At 48.8% G+C, this 16,296-nt stretch overlaps 1 protein-coding gene across 1 annotated transcript in view; it reads right to left on the reverse strand.

The window, feature by feature from the left end:
* Positions 1-10,572, reverse strand: part of CPNE8 (copine 8) — a 250,977-nt gene extending 240,405 nt beyond the window's left edge. The window contains exon 1 of the mRNA XM_062195063.1: positions 10,434-10,572. Coding sequence (XP_062051047.1) covers positions 10,434-10,555 — 122 coding nt within the window. The 5' untranslated portion in view covers positions 10,556-10,572. The remainder of the gene's footprint in view (positions 1-10,433) is intronic.
* Between the last annotated feature and the right edge of the window lie 5,724 nt (positions 10,573-16,296).

A 16,296-nucleotide genomic window follows, 5' to 3' on the forward strand; every position in this document is an offset into this window, starting at 1 on the left:
GTATTATTTAATTGCCTAAAGCTGCCCTAGGTAAGTCACGTTGGAAGGAAGGTAGCAATCAGTGCTTGGAAATTAGGGCTGCAAACTAGTGACGGGGAGGCCACTCCTCCAAATTGTTCTACTTGCAGCTCTCACCAAAAGGGGACTGAAAATACAGAAGAATTCTGTGTTTCCCATCCATGGAGGAATCTGCCCTTTGTGACAGTGGGTAGCTGGGTCTCAGCTTTGTAACCGCTCCTCAGTTACTGATACTGATAGGAAGGCTCCCCACCCTACAAGCCTATAATAATTTACTGAGGAGAGACTGAACGTGGCTGGTGGGCACAGAACCTTACAAATCAAACATACATGGATCAGCAACTCAGCTCGGCCTCCTACTGGGTACGTGACTCGGACTGCACTACCTAAACGCTGGCTGAACCTCAATGTCCCCACCTGCAAAGTGGGGCAACACATGGCATTTTACAAAATTGCTTTCAGGAGTGACTGAACTAGCCTATGTTAAGCGCCTTTCTGCCTCATAGATTTCTGACACCAATTTAAATAAACTATACAGCAAATACCCCAAGATTTCCTATTTCTTAGCTTCACTAGTATCACTTATGTTTAAATTCCTATACTGTCTGATAAACAGAAACATATCCTGGGACTACCAATCATATTTTGCTCCTTCAGAACGTGTGTGGCACTGCTCTTCCTGGAAGAAGTTGATATAATACCCAACACCTGGAGAAGGGCTGCCTGGTGGCTAACAGGTGTGCCTGGATGGGAGGTATGACCACCGAGGATTATCCTCACCTTGCAAATGTTAAGGAACCACCGTGTGTCGGTGATGAATTAGCTCTCAGCGCAGGCAAAGCACCTGCTAAACACAACTCTATTTATGACTGGCAGTGAGCACTTGCCCTCCTCCTGCCTGTGTGGACATCCACAGATGGCAACTGATAACCAGAGAGATCTCCAGTATCTGCCTTACCACACGTCCAACACAAAAGAGCTGTCTTAAATGGTAGTCTAACGGCTCAGAGACAATGTGCTGGAATGTTCTTTTGTAGTAGAGTACTGCCTAGCTGTGAAATCCTAAGAGTTGCACATTTCTGATTGTGTGTTTTTGCAAGGGTAGGTGTAGGGGTGGAATCTGCAGAAACTGGGTATGCATATCCCAACACTGACCCTACCTGACTGACCACTGTCTCGTTCTATGCACCCCCGCCACACACACACACACGTATTCAGCCTGGGAAGCAATGCACTGTCGTTACCACGCATCATCGTTACCAGCAAGTCATCATCTTGCTGCCCTATTTCCATGGCCTGCCACATTAACTGTCAATTTTCTCAATGCAGGTGCCCCCCTCTCTACTGCTTGCCAGGCAGGAAAATACCAAGAGCAACTGGACAAGACTGAGAGCTATCAAGTGCTTCCCATGTGACAGGCACTTGCTGGGCACGGCATGGACTTTATTTCATTTACCTGGGCAACAACGCTGAAAATTTGGTGTCCAAGTCACTTCTGTGTTACTGATTTGGTGCTAAGATTGCAAAAGTTGCAGTAAGTGACCCAAAATAACATTCCACAAAGGGAGAAAACTTAGACTTACAGACATCTGTCTGACTCCCAATTCAATTTTCTTGCTGCTATCCTCTGCTGCCCCAAATTCTCATTAATCTCTGAACGCAACTTTCTTGTGGGAATAAAAAGTATTTAGAAAGGTGAAGCCAGTGGCTCAGCCTCGATTCTGCACAGAGGAATGGGGGGGGGGGGTGGTGGTCCTGAAACAAGCTTAAAATCCCCTTAAGAAGATAACTTATTAATAACCCCAGCATCAGAAAACCATCCCAGGGAAGATGTCAGAGATTTTAAATGCCTGTGAATGAGCATGCTCATTGTTAGCATCGTTCTCAATAGCCACTGTTTGAAAAACTTTCTAGAAAATGAGAGATAAATTAAATGAACAGATTACAGTATTCCCGTATCACAGAACACAGCACAGAAATGGAAAGTCACGTTTTCAAAGACTAATGACAGCAACAAAGGCATGGTATAACATTAATAGAAAGATACTAGAAATATATGACTACAAATTCTATGAATATATAATTGTATTCAATGCATTATATAGAGGTATAATACACGTGATGCTGTAACCAAGACATGAACTCATTTCTCCTAGTTTGATGGAACAGTGGGTAATTTTTATTTCTGTATTATATTCTTTTGTCATTACTAAGAATTTAACATCACAGAGTTTTAATGTGTTTGTACTTATTATATATATAAATATATTAACTTAGTTTCTCAAACACATATAAGGGGGGCTGGCACCGTGGCACAGCAGATAAAGCCACTACTTGTGACCCTGGCATCCTCTATCAGTGCCAGTTTGAGTCCCAGATGCTCCACTCGCAATCCAGCTCTCCGCTAATACATCTGGGAAGATAACAAAAAGATGGCCCCCATGTTTGGGCCCCCGCCTCTGATGAGGAGACCTGATGGAGTCCCAGGTTTCTGGCTTCAGCCTGGCCCTATCCCACTCATTGTGGCCACTTGGGAGTGAGCCAGAGGATGGAAGATATTCATTCTCTGTCTCTCTCCCTCACTCTGCCTTTCAAATAAATAAATATTTTCTAAGATGTAAGAGATAGAGCCTATTACAAATTATTCCCACTTTGTGGATGAGGAAATTGAGGCACAGGCAGCTGACTAGCTCTCCCAGGTCTCAGAGCTACCCAGTGGTAGGGCTCATCTGGCTCCACACCCGTGCTCGGTAAAGCTTAGCAAACGTGGCTATTACAAGCAAGCAGGACTAGTGCCCAGCACAGCTGAGGAACAGCCCAAGACCCCTTGAGAGGAACCGTACTTCTCCCCTGCCCCGACTAGGCTGGAGCAGGCTTCTGTCTGCAGCAAACATCTCCCCAAAAGGCCGCAGTGCCGCTGCTCTCAAAGCCCTCCCAAGAACCGCTGCCAGACTCACCTCCTCCACGTCCCAGGGCTGCCCCTGAGCTGCTGGCGGCCCACAAAGCTCAAACACCAGGACAATGGGTATCAGTGATGGGACGGCGTCGGAAGGCGTCACTCAGAAACGTCACCACGACCACTCCCACACTCAGACTTCAAAGGCACAGCTCAGATACCCTCCTAGAAGAGATTTTCCTGAAACGCTGGGGCATCTAAGAGCCCCAGCCTACACAGCAACACCACAACCTATCAACCACCAACAGCACTGGAAAACCTGTTTACGCAGTAACTCGGGCGCTCTGTCTGGGTACAGAGCAGCAGAGTGTGTGAGAGGTGGGCGCTGTGGACTGCACCCCACTGTGGGATCAGATCACTTTCATTCTTCCTCCTGTGACAATGAGAGCAGCAAGGCACCTGCTGCACACTGGGCCAGGTCTGGCGGGACCAGTCAGATTCTCTCTGGAGTCCTGAGTGGGCTTTCACAGAGGGGTGTCAGTTCATCCCCAAGAGTTGCTAGCCCTGAAACATGGACACTCGCCAAGCATTCAGCATCAGAGCATGGAGAACCTGTGCACAGAGGGGACCGCAGACTAAGAGAGGAACAAAGCAGGTGTGGACAGGAACACGGGAGAAGCAGCAAAGCAAAAGGTACACTGGGTTTTAATGCTCTTCTGGCCACCATCACAACACAAAGTGGCTGCAACCTTCCATACACGATAGGACCACTCAGCTCCATCCATTTCAGTAGAGAAGCAATGACCTCGACACCGACACTTATTTTTAAAACTTCCCTACTGCATTTTTCTCCCCAAACTTTTACCAATTCTTTATGATAAAGCATTCAAAATTCTTTCTCCTAGTTTTTCTCCAGAGAGACAGCGCATGGTCATTATCTATAGTCCCTCTTCTGTGCAATAGTACACCTGAGATTCCTCCTCTAAGCTAACAGTAACTTAGTACCTGTCCATCAATCCTTCTCACTACTCTCTGCTTTCTCTAGAAACCACCATTCTACTCTCAACATCAATGGTTTTTATACGCCACACAGGAATGGCATCATGTAACACCTGTCTCCCTCTGCCTGGCTTATTACACTTCACATAGGACTTCTACACTGTGGCCAGCAGCAGGGTTCCACCCTTTTCATGGCTACAGAGTATTCCACGGAGTGAATGTATCACACTATCATTACGCATCAGGAGATGAGCGATGACTGTGATTTCACCTTCTCGGCGATCATAAATATCGCTGCAGGTGTCTCTTCCACAGACGGACGCTGATTCCCTTGGACACACACCCAGAAGTAGCACTGCTGGATCTCAGGGTAGTGTCTAGTTTGCTGAGGCCCTCCACTCAGCTTTGCACAGTACCATCATGGTTTGATTGACATTCCCACCAACAGTCTGCAACAGTTGCCTTTTCTCCACAGCCCTGATAACACATGCAGTTTTGGGTTTTTTTTGTTTGTTTGTTTGTTTTTGTTTTGTTTTTGTCTTTTGGATAATAGCCAATTAAACCAATACGAGGTGATAACTCATTGTGGTTCTGATCTGCGTCTCCTTGGCGATTAGTGATACTGAGCATTTTTTTATGTACCCACTGGCCATCTGTAAGTCTTTGACAAATGTCAGTTTAAATACTCTATTTTTAATTGCATTATTAGCCTTTTTTGCCACTGAGGTGTGTGACTTCCTTATATACCTGATTACCAACTCCTCGTCGGATGTGGAACTTACAAAGGTTCTCCTCCATTCTATAGATTGTCTCCTTACTCTGCTGACTGTCTTCTGTGTCACACAATGTTCTTTAGTTTGATGAAATCCTATTGGCCTATCTCTGTTTTTGTTTCCTGCCTTTTTTGGGTCATCATCATCTTGGCCCATTCCAGTGTCCTAAAGCAAGGGCGGAGAGCCTTTTTTCTGCCAAGGGCCATGTATGTGGCTATTTGTAACATCAGTCACAGGCCATTATACATTACCAACCTAAAAATTAGCCTGCTATTGATTTACTGAATTTCAAGTCCCACCTGCGACTGACTTGGCAGGGACTGCTAGGGCCCTGGAGCTAAAAATCTTCCACCACCTGTGACCTAAAACATCTTCCCATGTTCTCTTCTAGTAGTTCCAAAGCTACAGGTCTTTTATCTAGGTCTCTCATCCATCTTCAGTTGATTTTTACACATGCTAAGAGATAAGGTCTCATTTCATCTTTCTGCATGGGCAGATCTAGTTTCCCCAGCACCAATTACCAACAAGACCATCCTTTTCCCAGTGCCCAATCTTGGCACTTTTGTCAAAGATCAGTTGTCTGTAAATGCATGAAGTTTACTTCTCAACTCTCTATTCTGTTTGGGCTATGTTTCTATTTTTCTACTGAAACCACACTGTTTTTATTACTACAGTTTTGTTAGGTATTTTAAACTCGGGCAGTGAAATGCCTCCTGTTTTGATCTTTTTGTTCAAGATTGCCTTGGCTATTCACAGTCCCTTGCAGTTCCACATATTTTAGGTTTTAACAATTCTGCAGAAAAAGTCACCAATTCTAATAGTGAAAATCCAATGGCATGTCATGAACCTAATGTCCGTGCCCCCCAGAATTCAAGTCGAAATCCTAGCCCCAAGGATTTCAGGAGGCAGAGCCTTGGGGAGAGTGGAACCCTCACAAATGGGATTAAAAAGGGCCACAGAAAGCTCTCATCCTCTTCTCAGCCTAGAAGAGCACAGGGAGTAGCTAGCAGCCTGCAACCCAGAAGACGGTCCTCATCCAAGCCTGACCTTGCTGACCCCTGAGCGGCTCTTCATAAGTGACTCAGCCTCCAGCACCTGTCACAGCAGCTGAAGCTCTCCTAAGACAAGGAGAGTAAGTTCCTTCTGTATAAAGCTTTGCCCTTTACCGAAGACCTACACACAGTGATACATTTATACTTAACAGCCTCTCCCCAAAACCCACTAATTGTGTGTATACACAATGCATTATATATTTACCTCTGTAAAGGCTGTGTATCTGAGCATACACCTACACTTAATAAAATATACACAATGCCCATTATAAATTCCACAGAATACGTTCTTAAGGGTAAGTAATGCACAATACATCAACCCCTGATTGTCACTATTTGCAAGTACCATGGTATAAACATCCCCACCATGGCCTACTGTAAGCTACCAAACTGATGTCACTGCAGTAAGACAACACTGCCTAACATGTTCACCACAAAGATAAAAAATACAGAGCATAGGTGATAGTGAAGAATAAAAATAGGACCAGTGTCATGGTGTAGCAAGTTAAGTTGCCACCTGCCACACCTATGTCCTACGCCAGCAGTAGTTCATGTCCCAGCTGCTCCACGTCCCATCCAGCTCCTTGCCAATGGCCCAGGACAGGTAGCAGGAGATGGCCCAAGTGTTTGGGCTCCTACCACTGCAGTGGGAGACCCAGATGGAGCTCCTGGCTTCAGACTGGCTCAGCCCTGACCACTGCTGCCATGTGGGGAGGGAACCAGCAGATGGAACACCTCTCTCTCTCTCTCTCTCTCTCTCCCCCTCCTTAGTTCCCTCAAAAATAAATAAATAACAGCAAATGTAGTGATTAAGAGTGATACCTTCTGAGTATTTCCTTATTTTAAATATAATTTTTCACAAAGTTTACCTTTTAATACATCACTCAACAACTTGCTCATAAACTCCTGTTTCGAGCCCCCTGATGGGAGCACCAGCCCGACATGAGAAAGTATCTTCCTAACCCTTGGTACTGGATACTGTCGACTCAGATCAGCAGACACCAGTCCCGGGCCATCTGCTCAGCAAGCCTGGAGATTAGAAATCCTGGTGCATGTGGGAGGGCACTTTGTGCAGAGGTTAAGTCACCACTTGGGACACCTGCTCTGAGTCCCAGCTATTCTGCTTCCAATGCAGTTTCCTGCTACTGTGCACCCAGGAAGCAGCAGATGGTTCCAATACTTGAGTCCCCAACAGCCATGAGAAAACTGCTTTGCATCCTGGGCTCCTGGCTTCTGCCTGGTCCAATCCCGGCTTTTACAGGTATTTGAGGAGTGGACCAACAGATGGAAGGGCCCTGAACTTCAGCTTCTCTGTGTCTGTCTGTCTTTCCCCACCTTTCAAATAAAAAGAAAAAAAAAAAAGTTAAGTCCTGGTATGTCTACCCAGCACATGATAGGCCTGTTAAAAACGCAGACTCCCAAGTCTCACTCCCAGGAATCTGATTCCGCAGACGTGGCTATGGGGCCTGACACTCCATTTTCACAGAGTCCTCTCTGCCTCCCACAGGAGATGAGTCCAAGAAAGAACCAGAGCATCAGACATTCACTGATTACAACGACTGTGCCCAGCTCAAATCCAGCACCCCTGTGACGCTGGTACAGCTTGGCCTCTGGGCAAACAGAGAAACCTCACTTGGGAGAGGAGCCGGGTTCGACCCAGAAGAAGGAGCACAAGCTCTTCAAGGGGCGAACAGCAAGGGGGGAGGATGCTGAGGGCAGAGGCACAGCAGGTGCCTATCACAGACACGGCAGTCTGCTCCACTACACCACGCACCTGCGCCCCAAGACGGTACCTTATACACACACTGTGCAGCCGTGCTCATGTGGCACGAGTCTGTCTGGCTAGCCTCAGGCTAGCAGTTCAGCCTCCAGGACAGTCAAATCATTAGGGCGATGGGAGACGAGGCAAGAGGCATGGCCACTCCTGGGAGGACTTTCTAGAGGGCTGGCAAAAGCAGGCCATCCGCAAACTCCCAGTGGACATTCCTCCCCCCATAGCAGGGTGGAAAGCAGTAACAGGAGTACTGCTACAGCAGGAGCCACACCTGAGAGTGAACCCAGTCTGGAAACACACAGGGCCCTCCCTGCTTTGATGATTGGCGAGCCAACTTCTCAATCCGAGGAGACGACAAAACAATCAAGCAGCCAAGGCCTCAGGGGAACACATGGCTACTGGGTATTATTTTTTCCCCATTAATGTTACCTCTGTATTAATCTGCTCTCAGATTTAAATAGGAATGGTACCCTGTCTTCTGAAGGCTGCATCGTTTCAGCTCTAGGCATGTTCAGTCAATTAGGTAACCTAATTAATTTTAAAAATCCACAACTCAATATAATAAAGGAAAGTGGAGGCAAGAAGAGCTACAGAATGGGTAGAAGAGGAGGGAAGCCCCCATGTAAGTATGCCCTAGGCAAGTACACCTGTCACCGCCCTAACACACCAGGTTCACAGACACTGCAAGCTCCCGTGTCTCTAAACCAGGCCCAGCCACCTTCGCCCAAGCTGCCTCCTCTTTGTGCTGTATTTCAAGTGCTCTGTGCCCCAGTGAACCTTGCCCTCCTCAGGCCTGCCTCACCTCAGTCATCACACCCCAGATGGTCACATCTTACCTCCCAGACTTCACATCTTCAGAGAGGACAGCGTCTCTGGCATTTATCACGGGACACAGCATAATGCTAGAGCAGAGGTGGGGAACACCCAGCCTGCAGGCCATAGAAGGCCAGTGAAATCATCAAAATTCAGTGAATCAGGGGCCGGTGCGGTGTGGTGGTGCAGTGGGTAACGCCATCGCCTGCAGCGCCAGCATGCCCTACAGACGCCGGTTCGAGTTCCGGCTGCTCTACTTCTTTTCTGGCTCCCTGCTAATGCAACTGGGAATCCCAGACTCCTGGCTTCAACTCAGCCCAGCACGAGTTATGGTGGCCACTTGGGGAGTGAACCAACAGATGGAAGAGCTCACTCTCTCGCTCGCTCTCTCTCCTCCCTTCCCCTCCTCTCCCTTGCCAGCCTCTCTGTAACTCTGCCTTTCAATAAATGTATTTAAATACATCTTTAAAAACATTTAGTGAATGTATAGCAGGCTAATTTTTTAAAAGATTAATTTATTTATTTGAAAGGCAGAGAGAGAGAGAAGAGAGGGAGGGAGGGAGGGAGGAAGGGAGGGAGGGAGGGAGGAGGGCCGTGCATTGTGCAAACACTTTTCACACATCGCTTTATTAAGCCCTGATAACTCTATATATTGTAAATACCATAATCCTCAATTACATAGATAAGGAAGCTTGAGTGAGATCTCACTCCAGTGCAACAACAGGAAGTCACAGTCAGAACTTGTACCTAGGTCTCAAAGGTCAAATCCAATCACCTGCAATGATTACAAGATCCTGTTTTCAACAACATAAAAATAAAACTGACTCACTTTGATAGAAACTACTGACCCAATTCCTAAGGCACCAATGGGAATTTAATTATGTTACTGTTTGCCCCAAAGACGCTTCTATGTCAATCTCAATCTTACAAAAAAAAAAAAAAGCAAACTCAGTCGGGAACAGCTCCAAGTACAGACTAAGCACCCAGCACCCATAACGCTAAGTACCTGGGATCTCTTTCGGGATTTTTCCGCCTGAAAAAAAACAACGTGCTGCGGTGTAGCACGAGAATGGGCTGGATAGAGGGATTCCTCAGGGCTGAGAAAATGAGACCCAGCTGGCTGCGGCCGGCCAGCAAACAGGCACCCAAGCCGGGGAGAGGGGTGCCGAGTGGCCAGGGCACAACTTTCCCATCAGCGTTTCCGCGGAAGTGGGTCTGACTGGGCCCCTGGGCTCCGCAGGCTCTCCGGGACGCACGGCAGGGGACCACTCCAGAATCTATGGCCGGGGCAGGAGGCCGTCCGGCTGGCTACTGCCCCTGTGTGCCAACGCCCTCCCCTGGGAACCAGACACAGCCTGGGAGAGAAAGCAGCTTCACCTGTCCGACAGACGGGGAAAATCTCAGGTGGCGCTGAGCGCCCGCAAGGCCAGCACCTGGCGCCGACGGCGGTCCCAGGAGGACGCTCACGGGGGGAGCCCCAGGCTCGCCCCTCCCCAAACACCACTCGTGAAAAATGCCGACGCCGCGGTCGCGGGCACCCCAAACTTGAGAGCTCGCGTGCGCCCAAGTTCTGAACGCCAGCAGCCTCCGGCGCCCGCGCTTAGGAGGGGTCTCCAAAGCCACCTGGGCTGAGGCCAGCAAGGCGCTGATCGGGGGCAAGCCAGGGGTGGAGAGGGTGAGAGAGCGAGCGAGACAGAGAGAGGGAGAGAGCGGGCTCCGGGGTCAAGGTGACCATCCGCCAAGTCTCCCTCTCCCCGCGCCCTTTCCAACTTGGTGCGCTGGAGCCCTTCGCAAACACCTCCCGCGGTCCAGCCAGCGGGGCTGCGCCCCAGGGCCGCGGGCAGAGCGCGCGCCGCGCGTCCGCAGCCCTCGGGGAGGCGAGCCCCGCCAGGCCCCGGCCCATGCGCAGGGGAAGCTGCCGCCCGGGGCCCTCGGGTGCCCGCCCCGCTCGGGCCCGGGACGCACCGAGGTTTCTTGGCAAAGTGGGCGGCGGCCGGGCTCGGGGAGCTGAGTCACCAGCGCGGCCAACTTTTGCAGCGTTGCCCAGAAAAGAGGCGCACAGTCGCGGCGCCGCAGCCCCACCCCCGGCCCCCGGCGGGGACGCTCACCTGCAGGACACCGACACCTCCACGCGCGTGGCCGGCAGCGCGGCGCCGAGCGGGCTCAGGTCGCCCAGGCCGGCCGCGCTGCTGTAGCGGCTGTCCATCCTGGGCTTGCCCGGCGCCCACATCCGGAGCTCCCAGCCCGCTGCCGACAGCCCGGCCCCGGGGAGCGAGGGCGGAGGCGGGGGCGGCGCGCCGGGGCGGAGGGAGGAGCGGGCGGACGGCGCGCGGGGCTCGGGGGCCTCCCGCCCGGCCCCGCGGAGGTGCCCCGGCTCGGAACGCCAGGCGCCGCGCGGCCGGGGCCGTCCAGGAACCCCCGCCCCGCTCCGCCCCGGACCTGCGTGCGCTTCGGCTGTGTCTCCGCCCCGCACGCCGCCTCCCAGCCCGCGGCTCCCTCCTGCGATCAATCACGAGTGGACGGGCACGGCACGCGGGATCCCGCCCTGGGCTGGACGCTGGAGGCGCGGCCGCCTCTGCGCGAAGGGGGCGCCCCGTGCCCTGCGCGCCCCGGCCCGAGCTGTCCCCCTCAGCGCCCCCCGGGGGTCCCTCCAGCTGTGCCTGCTTCTGCACTGCCCACCCTCGGGCCCCGGGGGCTGGGGACGAGGGGACGGTCGCCAGCCCCTCCGTCCGCAGCGGCAAAGCGGCGGCTCCGAATGTGGGACGAGCGGGGGCTGGGGCGTACTCCACGGTGCGGGCAAGGACTACTGGGGACGCAAAGCAGTCCTTGGGGTCCGCCGAAGCTTGGGGTGCAGCGGGGAAGACCCTGCTTCGGGCAGGGCTCTCGACGCCCCTCGGAAAGAATTTCCGTCCCGAGCCGGGAGGTCGCAAGTATGCAATGCGGCTCCGGCTCCCCGACTCCCGCCTGCCCGACCTGGACGGTTTAAGAAGCAGAAGGGAACAGGGGAGCCGGATGACAGGGTCGCCGGGCCCGTGCCACCAAGGCGGATCAGGAACGACCTTTATGGCTCGCACCTGGGCTCCGGAGCCCCCGGTGCACCTGCGGGTCCCCGGGCGCTCGCCACCAGGGGGCGCCCGAGGAGAGGGCGCGGCGCCGCGGGTCCCAGGGAGGAGGGCGGGCGTGCGCCCCACTGGGAGCGCAGCACCTGCCGGCTCTGGCCACGGCAGTGCCCTGCGTTTAACGTTCGGATCCCCTTGGGGCGGCTGAGCGTGTCCAGGCGCGCTCTTGCTGCCTCCTCCCCAGGTTCTGGGTTTTTCTTCCTTTTTCCAAGCGTCCTGAAACCCCAGGCCTCTCTACCATGCCTAAAGGAAGCATGAATTCCGGGGAAGAGATCTGGGTGCATCGTTGTAAGCTGTTTGTTTTATAGAGCCTGCTGCCGAAATAAAAGTTGCTAACTCTAAGGGCTTCTTCCCCCGGCCCTATGGAGCTACAGTGGAGATGTGCTCAGCCGCGCGTACTCTAAGTGTGTCGCTTGATAAATGCTGACTCACGTGTACTGTTGAGAAATCCCTGCAACGTGGTGGGCCACACTCCATCACCTCTTCTCCCTTTTGCAATCCGTCCCTCCGTTCACCGCCACCCGCACCAGCCCCTCCGGGCAGCCATGAACTGTGTCGTTGTGTAAGAGTTTGCATTTCCTGTGTGAGATACATACACAGCTCATACGTCTGCCACGCAGCCAGACTCGTTCGAGATGCATCAGTGTTGCTGAGTGCATCCTAGGGAATAGTCCCCATTGCATGGTCTCGGGCCACAGACTGTTCACCCAGCCACCTGTTGATGCAGTTTGTTTCCAGGCTTGGGCTATTCCAAGTCAAACTGCTGTGAGCATTTACTAGGTGGATCCATGCCCTTACCACTTTTCAACAAGTATATAGCAGTGGACTAGACAGATCACACACAATGTGCATGTGTAACTTCGGAAGGAGCTACTAAACTGTTTCTAATTTCCCTACTTGCTGTCCCCCACTGCATTTTATCAGAGTTCAAATTGCTCCAGATTCCTGCCAGCACTTTTTATTGCTAGTCTTTGAAGTGCTAGCCAATCTAAGAGGTGGTAATTGTGTCTCACTGTGCTTTACTGACTGAGGGAACTGAAGATATTTCCATGTGCCTGCTTGCTGTGTGTCTATCTTCCTTGGTGAAGTGTTGGTTCAGATGTTTTTGCTTTCTTACTGTTAGTTTCTTCTGAGTTTTAAGTTCTTAATATATTTCATATACAAGTTCTTTATCACATCCAGTTTATCAAATTTTTTCTGTGTGGCTTGTGTTCAAAGACAGAAGTTTCCAATTTTGATTAATCTAATTCCTCAACTTTATCAACTATAGATCTTAATGTTTATATTATATAATCTAAGGTCATAAAATCATCTTAAATGTTTTATTCTAGGAATTTTTTAAGTTTCAGCTTTTACATTTAAGTCTATGACTTATTTTGAGTTTTCCTCCTCAAAGTCCTCTATATTACACATCAATGTCAAATTTTTTCAGCACCGTATGTTCCAAAGCCAGCTTTTCTTCATTGAAGTGTCTTTGCAACCTTTGTCAAGCGTCAGTTCACCATGTACAGGAGTCTGCTTTTGGGGTCTATCCTGTTCCACTGATCTATTTGTTTTTCTTAAACCAACACCAGAGAATCTTGATTAGTGCAGTATGGTGGTGGAACTTTGCCAACAATGATCTTTTTCCAGGTTGTTTTGCCATTTTAAATCCTTTATATTTCCATATAAATTTACTGATTTACATTTTATTTTAATTTATTTGAAAGGCAGAGTTAGAGAAAGACAGACAGATATCTTCTGTCCACTGGTTCATTCCCCAAATGACTTCAGTGGCTGGAGCTTCTTCTGGATCTCCCATGTAGGTGCGGGGCCCAAGCACTTGGGCCATCTTCTACTGCATTTTCTAGGCCACTAGCAGGGAGCTCGATCAGAAGTGGAGCACGCAGGACATGAACCAGCACCCGTATGGCATGCTGGTGTTGTATGCGGTGGCGTAACCAGTGTTGTACGCTACAACACTGGTCCTATTTTTATTCTTTTCTATCACCTATGCTCTATATATGCTCCAAGGGCTATCAACCAATAATCAAACCTCAAAATCTCAATTTCACTCACATACATTACTTTTTCTTATACTCTGTGTTAGTTACCACAAATCAGAGAAAAAATTTGATAGTTGTAGTTTTGGTGACTGGCTTATTTCAGCAAGTATAGTGGTCTCCAATTGCATCCATTTTGTTGCAAAAGGCAGGATTTTATTCTTCTTCATGGCTGAGCAGTATTCCATAGTGAATATATACCTCAATCTTGTTATCTAGTCATGAACTGATGGACATCTGGGTTGATTCCATATCTTAGCTATTGTGAATTGAACTTCAATAAACAGGGAGGTACAGATAGCTGTTTCATATGCTGATGTCATTTCCTTTGGGTAAATTACCAGGAGTGGGATTACTAGGACATATGGCAGATCTAGTTTGAGATTTCTGAGGAATCTCCATACTATCTCCCATAATGGTTGTACTAGTTTACATTCCCATCAACAGGGGATTAGGGTACCTTTTTCACCACATCCTCACCAGCATTCTTTATTTGTTCATTTTTGGATGATAGCCATTGTAACTGGGATGAAATGAAATCACAGTGTGGTTTTTATTTGCTTTCTCTGATGGCCAGTGATCCTAGCACCTTTTCCTGTGTCTGTTGGCCATTTGTATTTCAGAGACCAAATGGAGGAGAAGTGGCATCCGTCACCATTAGTCTTCTCATCCATGAACACTGTATATCTTTCTCTTTGTTTAGGTCTTCTCTAGTATCTTTGATGGATTGGTGTCCTACGGAGAGAGAAATGTAGAGAGACACAGACACACAGGGAAAGCCATGTGAAGACAGAGGCAGAGATGGGAGTTGTGCTACACACACAAAGGCAAAGCATGGAAGGGTGGAAGCCACAGAAATGTGGGAGAGGCCAGAGACAGTCCTTCCCTGCAGACTCTGGGGGAAGCACAGCCCTATGGAGCCTTGATTTCAGACTCCTGGCCTCTGAAGCTGTGAGAGGAGACACTTTTGTTGTTTAACATGCAGTTTGGGTAATTTGTTACCGCACCCCTAAGAAAACCAGTACGTGAGGACAGCATTAATTACTTTCATTCTGCTTTTTTTCAAGTTCATCAAATTGAAGCCCTGAATGCTAAAACTTTTAAAGTGCACTGAAACTTTGTTAAGATAGTCAGCAAAATGCCTAAGAAACTGTAATTTTTTTAGTTTCATATCATAGAAATACCTCTATCTTGAATCTTTAACATGCCTAGATTTGGAGGAATTTTTAAATAAAAAGTCTATATTTGATCACCACTTTTTCAAATTAATACTATAAATGACCTGAGATTGTGTTAAAAATCAAAATAAATCGCATTTACTAAACTTGGTAATAAGCCATTGGGTCAGTGGTTCAGTCAACATTAGTTGAGCATCTACTATGTGCCAGGCATGACTCTAGATCCAGGAGACAACAATTCTCAAGTATGGCTGGCAAGGAATGCATGATGTAGATTACTCTTACTGAACCACAGAGTTCTTTTCATTTCTCGGATTTTATTATTTCACAAGATTAAAGAAGACCTCAGTTGCATATTAAATTGTCTGGATCCATTATCTTAAGAAGCGGTTATTTGGGGGCTGGCACTGTGGCATAGTAAAATAAGCCTCCATCTGAGTCAGTGGCATTCCATACCAGTGGTGGTTCGAGCCCCAGCTGCTCCACTCCCAATCCAGCTCTCTGCCAATGGTCTGGGAAAGCAGTGGAAGATGGTCCAAGTCCTTGGGCCCCTGTGCCCACATGGGAGACCTGGAAAAAGCTTCAGGCTCCTGGCTTCAGACCGACCCAACTCTAGCCATTGCAGCCATTTGGGGAGTGAATCAATGGATGAAAGACCTCTCTGTCTCTCCTTCTCTCTGTCTGTAACTCTGCCTCTTAAATCAATAAATAAATCTTTTTTAAAAAGCAGCAGTTATTTACGAAAGTCAAAGTCAAAGAAAAGCCTAATGAGAAAAGGGTACTGAAAGAAGACCCAAACCAACCAACACAGGCTATTGTGACTACAATAAAAATAAGAGAACAGAAACAGGGAGCAGACTCTGCAGAACCAGCTGTGCCCACAAGAGTCTGTCCTTAGAACAGAAGGATGGCGCTCATCTACCTCGCCTGGAAAGTGTGAGCCCACAAAGACCTGAAGGCAGCTGGACTGGGCAGTCTGCCTGGCTGTGGTTCCATCAGTGGAAACTTGCTCTGTTGGACCCAACAATTATTCCGTGCCAAGATAAGCCCAGAAATACCAGCATGATCACAGGATCACCTTTGCAGTGTCCTCAGGAAATTTTTGAAAACACACAGCTATGTCATCTCTTCACCCCCTGGGGACAGCTGTATAAGCAGTTTCACCACTTGACACGCCTGGGAAGGCACAGCTTAAAATAAAATAAACTTGCATACTAATGAAGAATGGGCTAGGTGTTTGACGATGGTCTCTGACCTGATCACCATTTACAAAGTGAATTCAATCTGCAGGTAATTCAGTCACTCCAGACATGCAAACAGGATCACTGCTGCTTTCAGCTTAATGTTACCTCTCTAACTCAATGAGACCGACAGATATCTCACTATTCTTACAAGCTGTCACCTTTCCAATGGCTACTACAGAAAAATGTCATTTTTAAAATCAACTTTGAAATTTTACAAATAGCAGAAAAAATAAGCTATGTCATAAATAAGTGGGTACCTAATGTTAATCTATTCACCTAATATTTTAATCAAGAAACACCTTTCTAAGGGATTATGCATGGTTACTTAGGCAATCCTATGAGCATGTAGAAATTTTTCCTACTTTTAGTAAGTACATGTTATACTTCA

Source organism: Lepus europaeus, chromosome 6, assembly GCF_033115175.1.
Source record: "Lepus europaeus isolate LE1 chromosome 6, mLepTim1.pri, whole genome shotgun sequence".
In the NCBI taxonomy this organism is placed as follows: domain Eukaryota; kingdom Metazoa; phylum Chordata; class Mammalia; order Lagomorpha; family Leporidae; genus Lepus; species Lepus europaeus.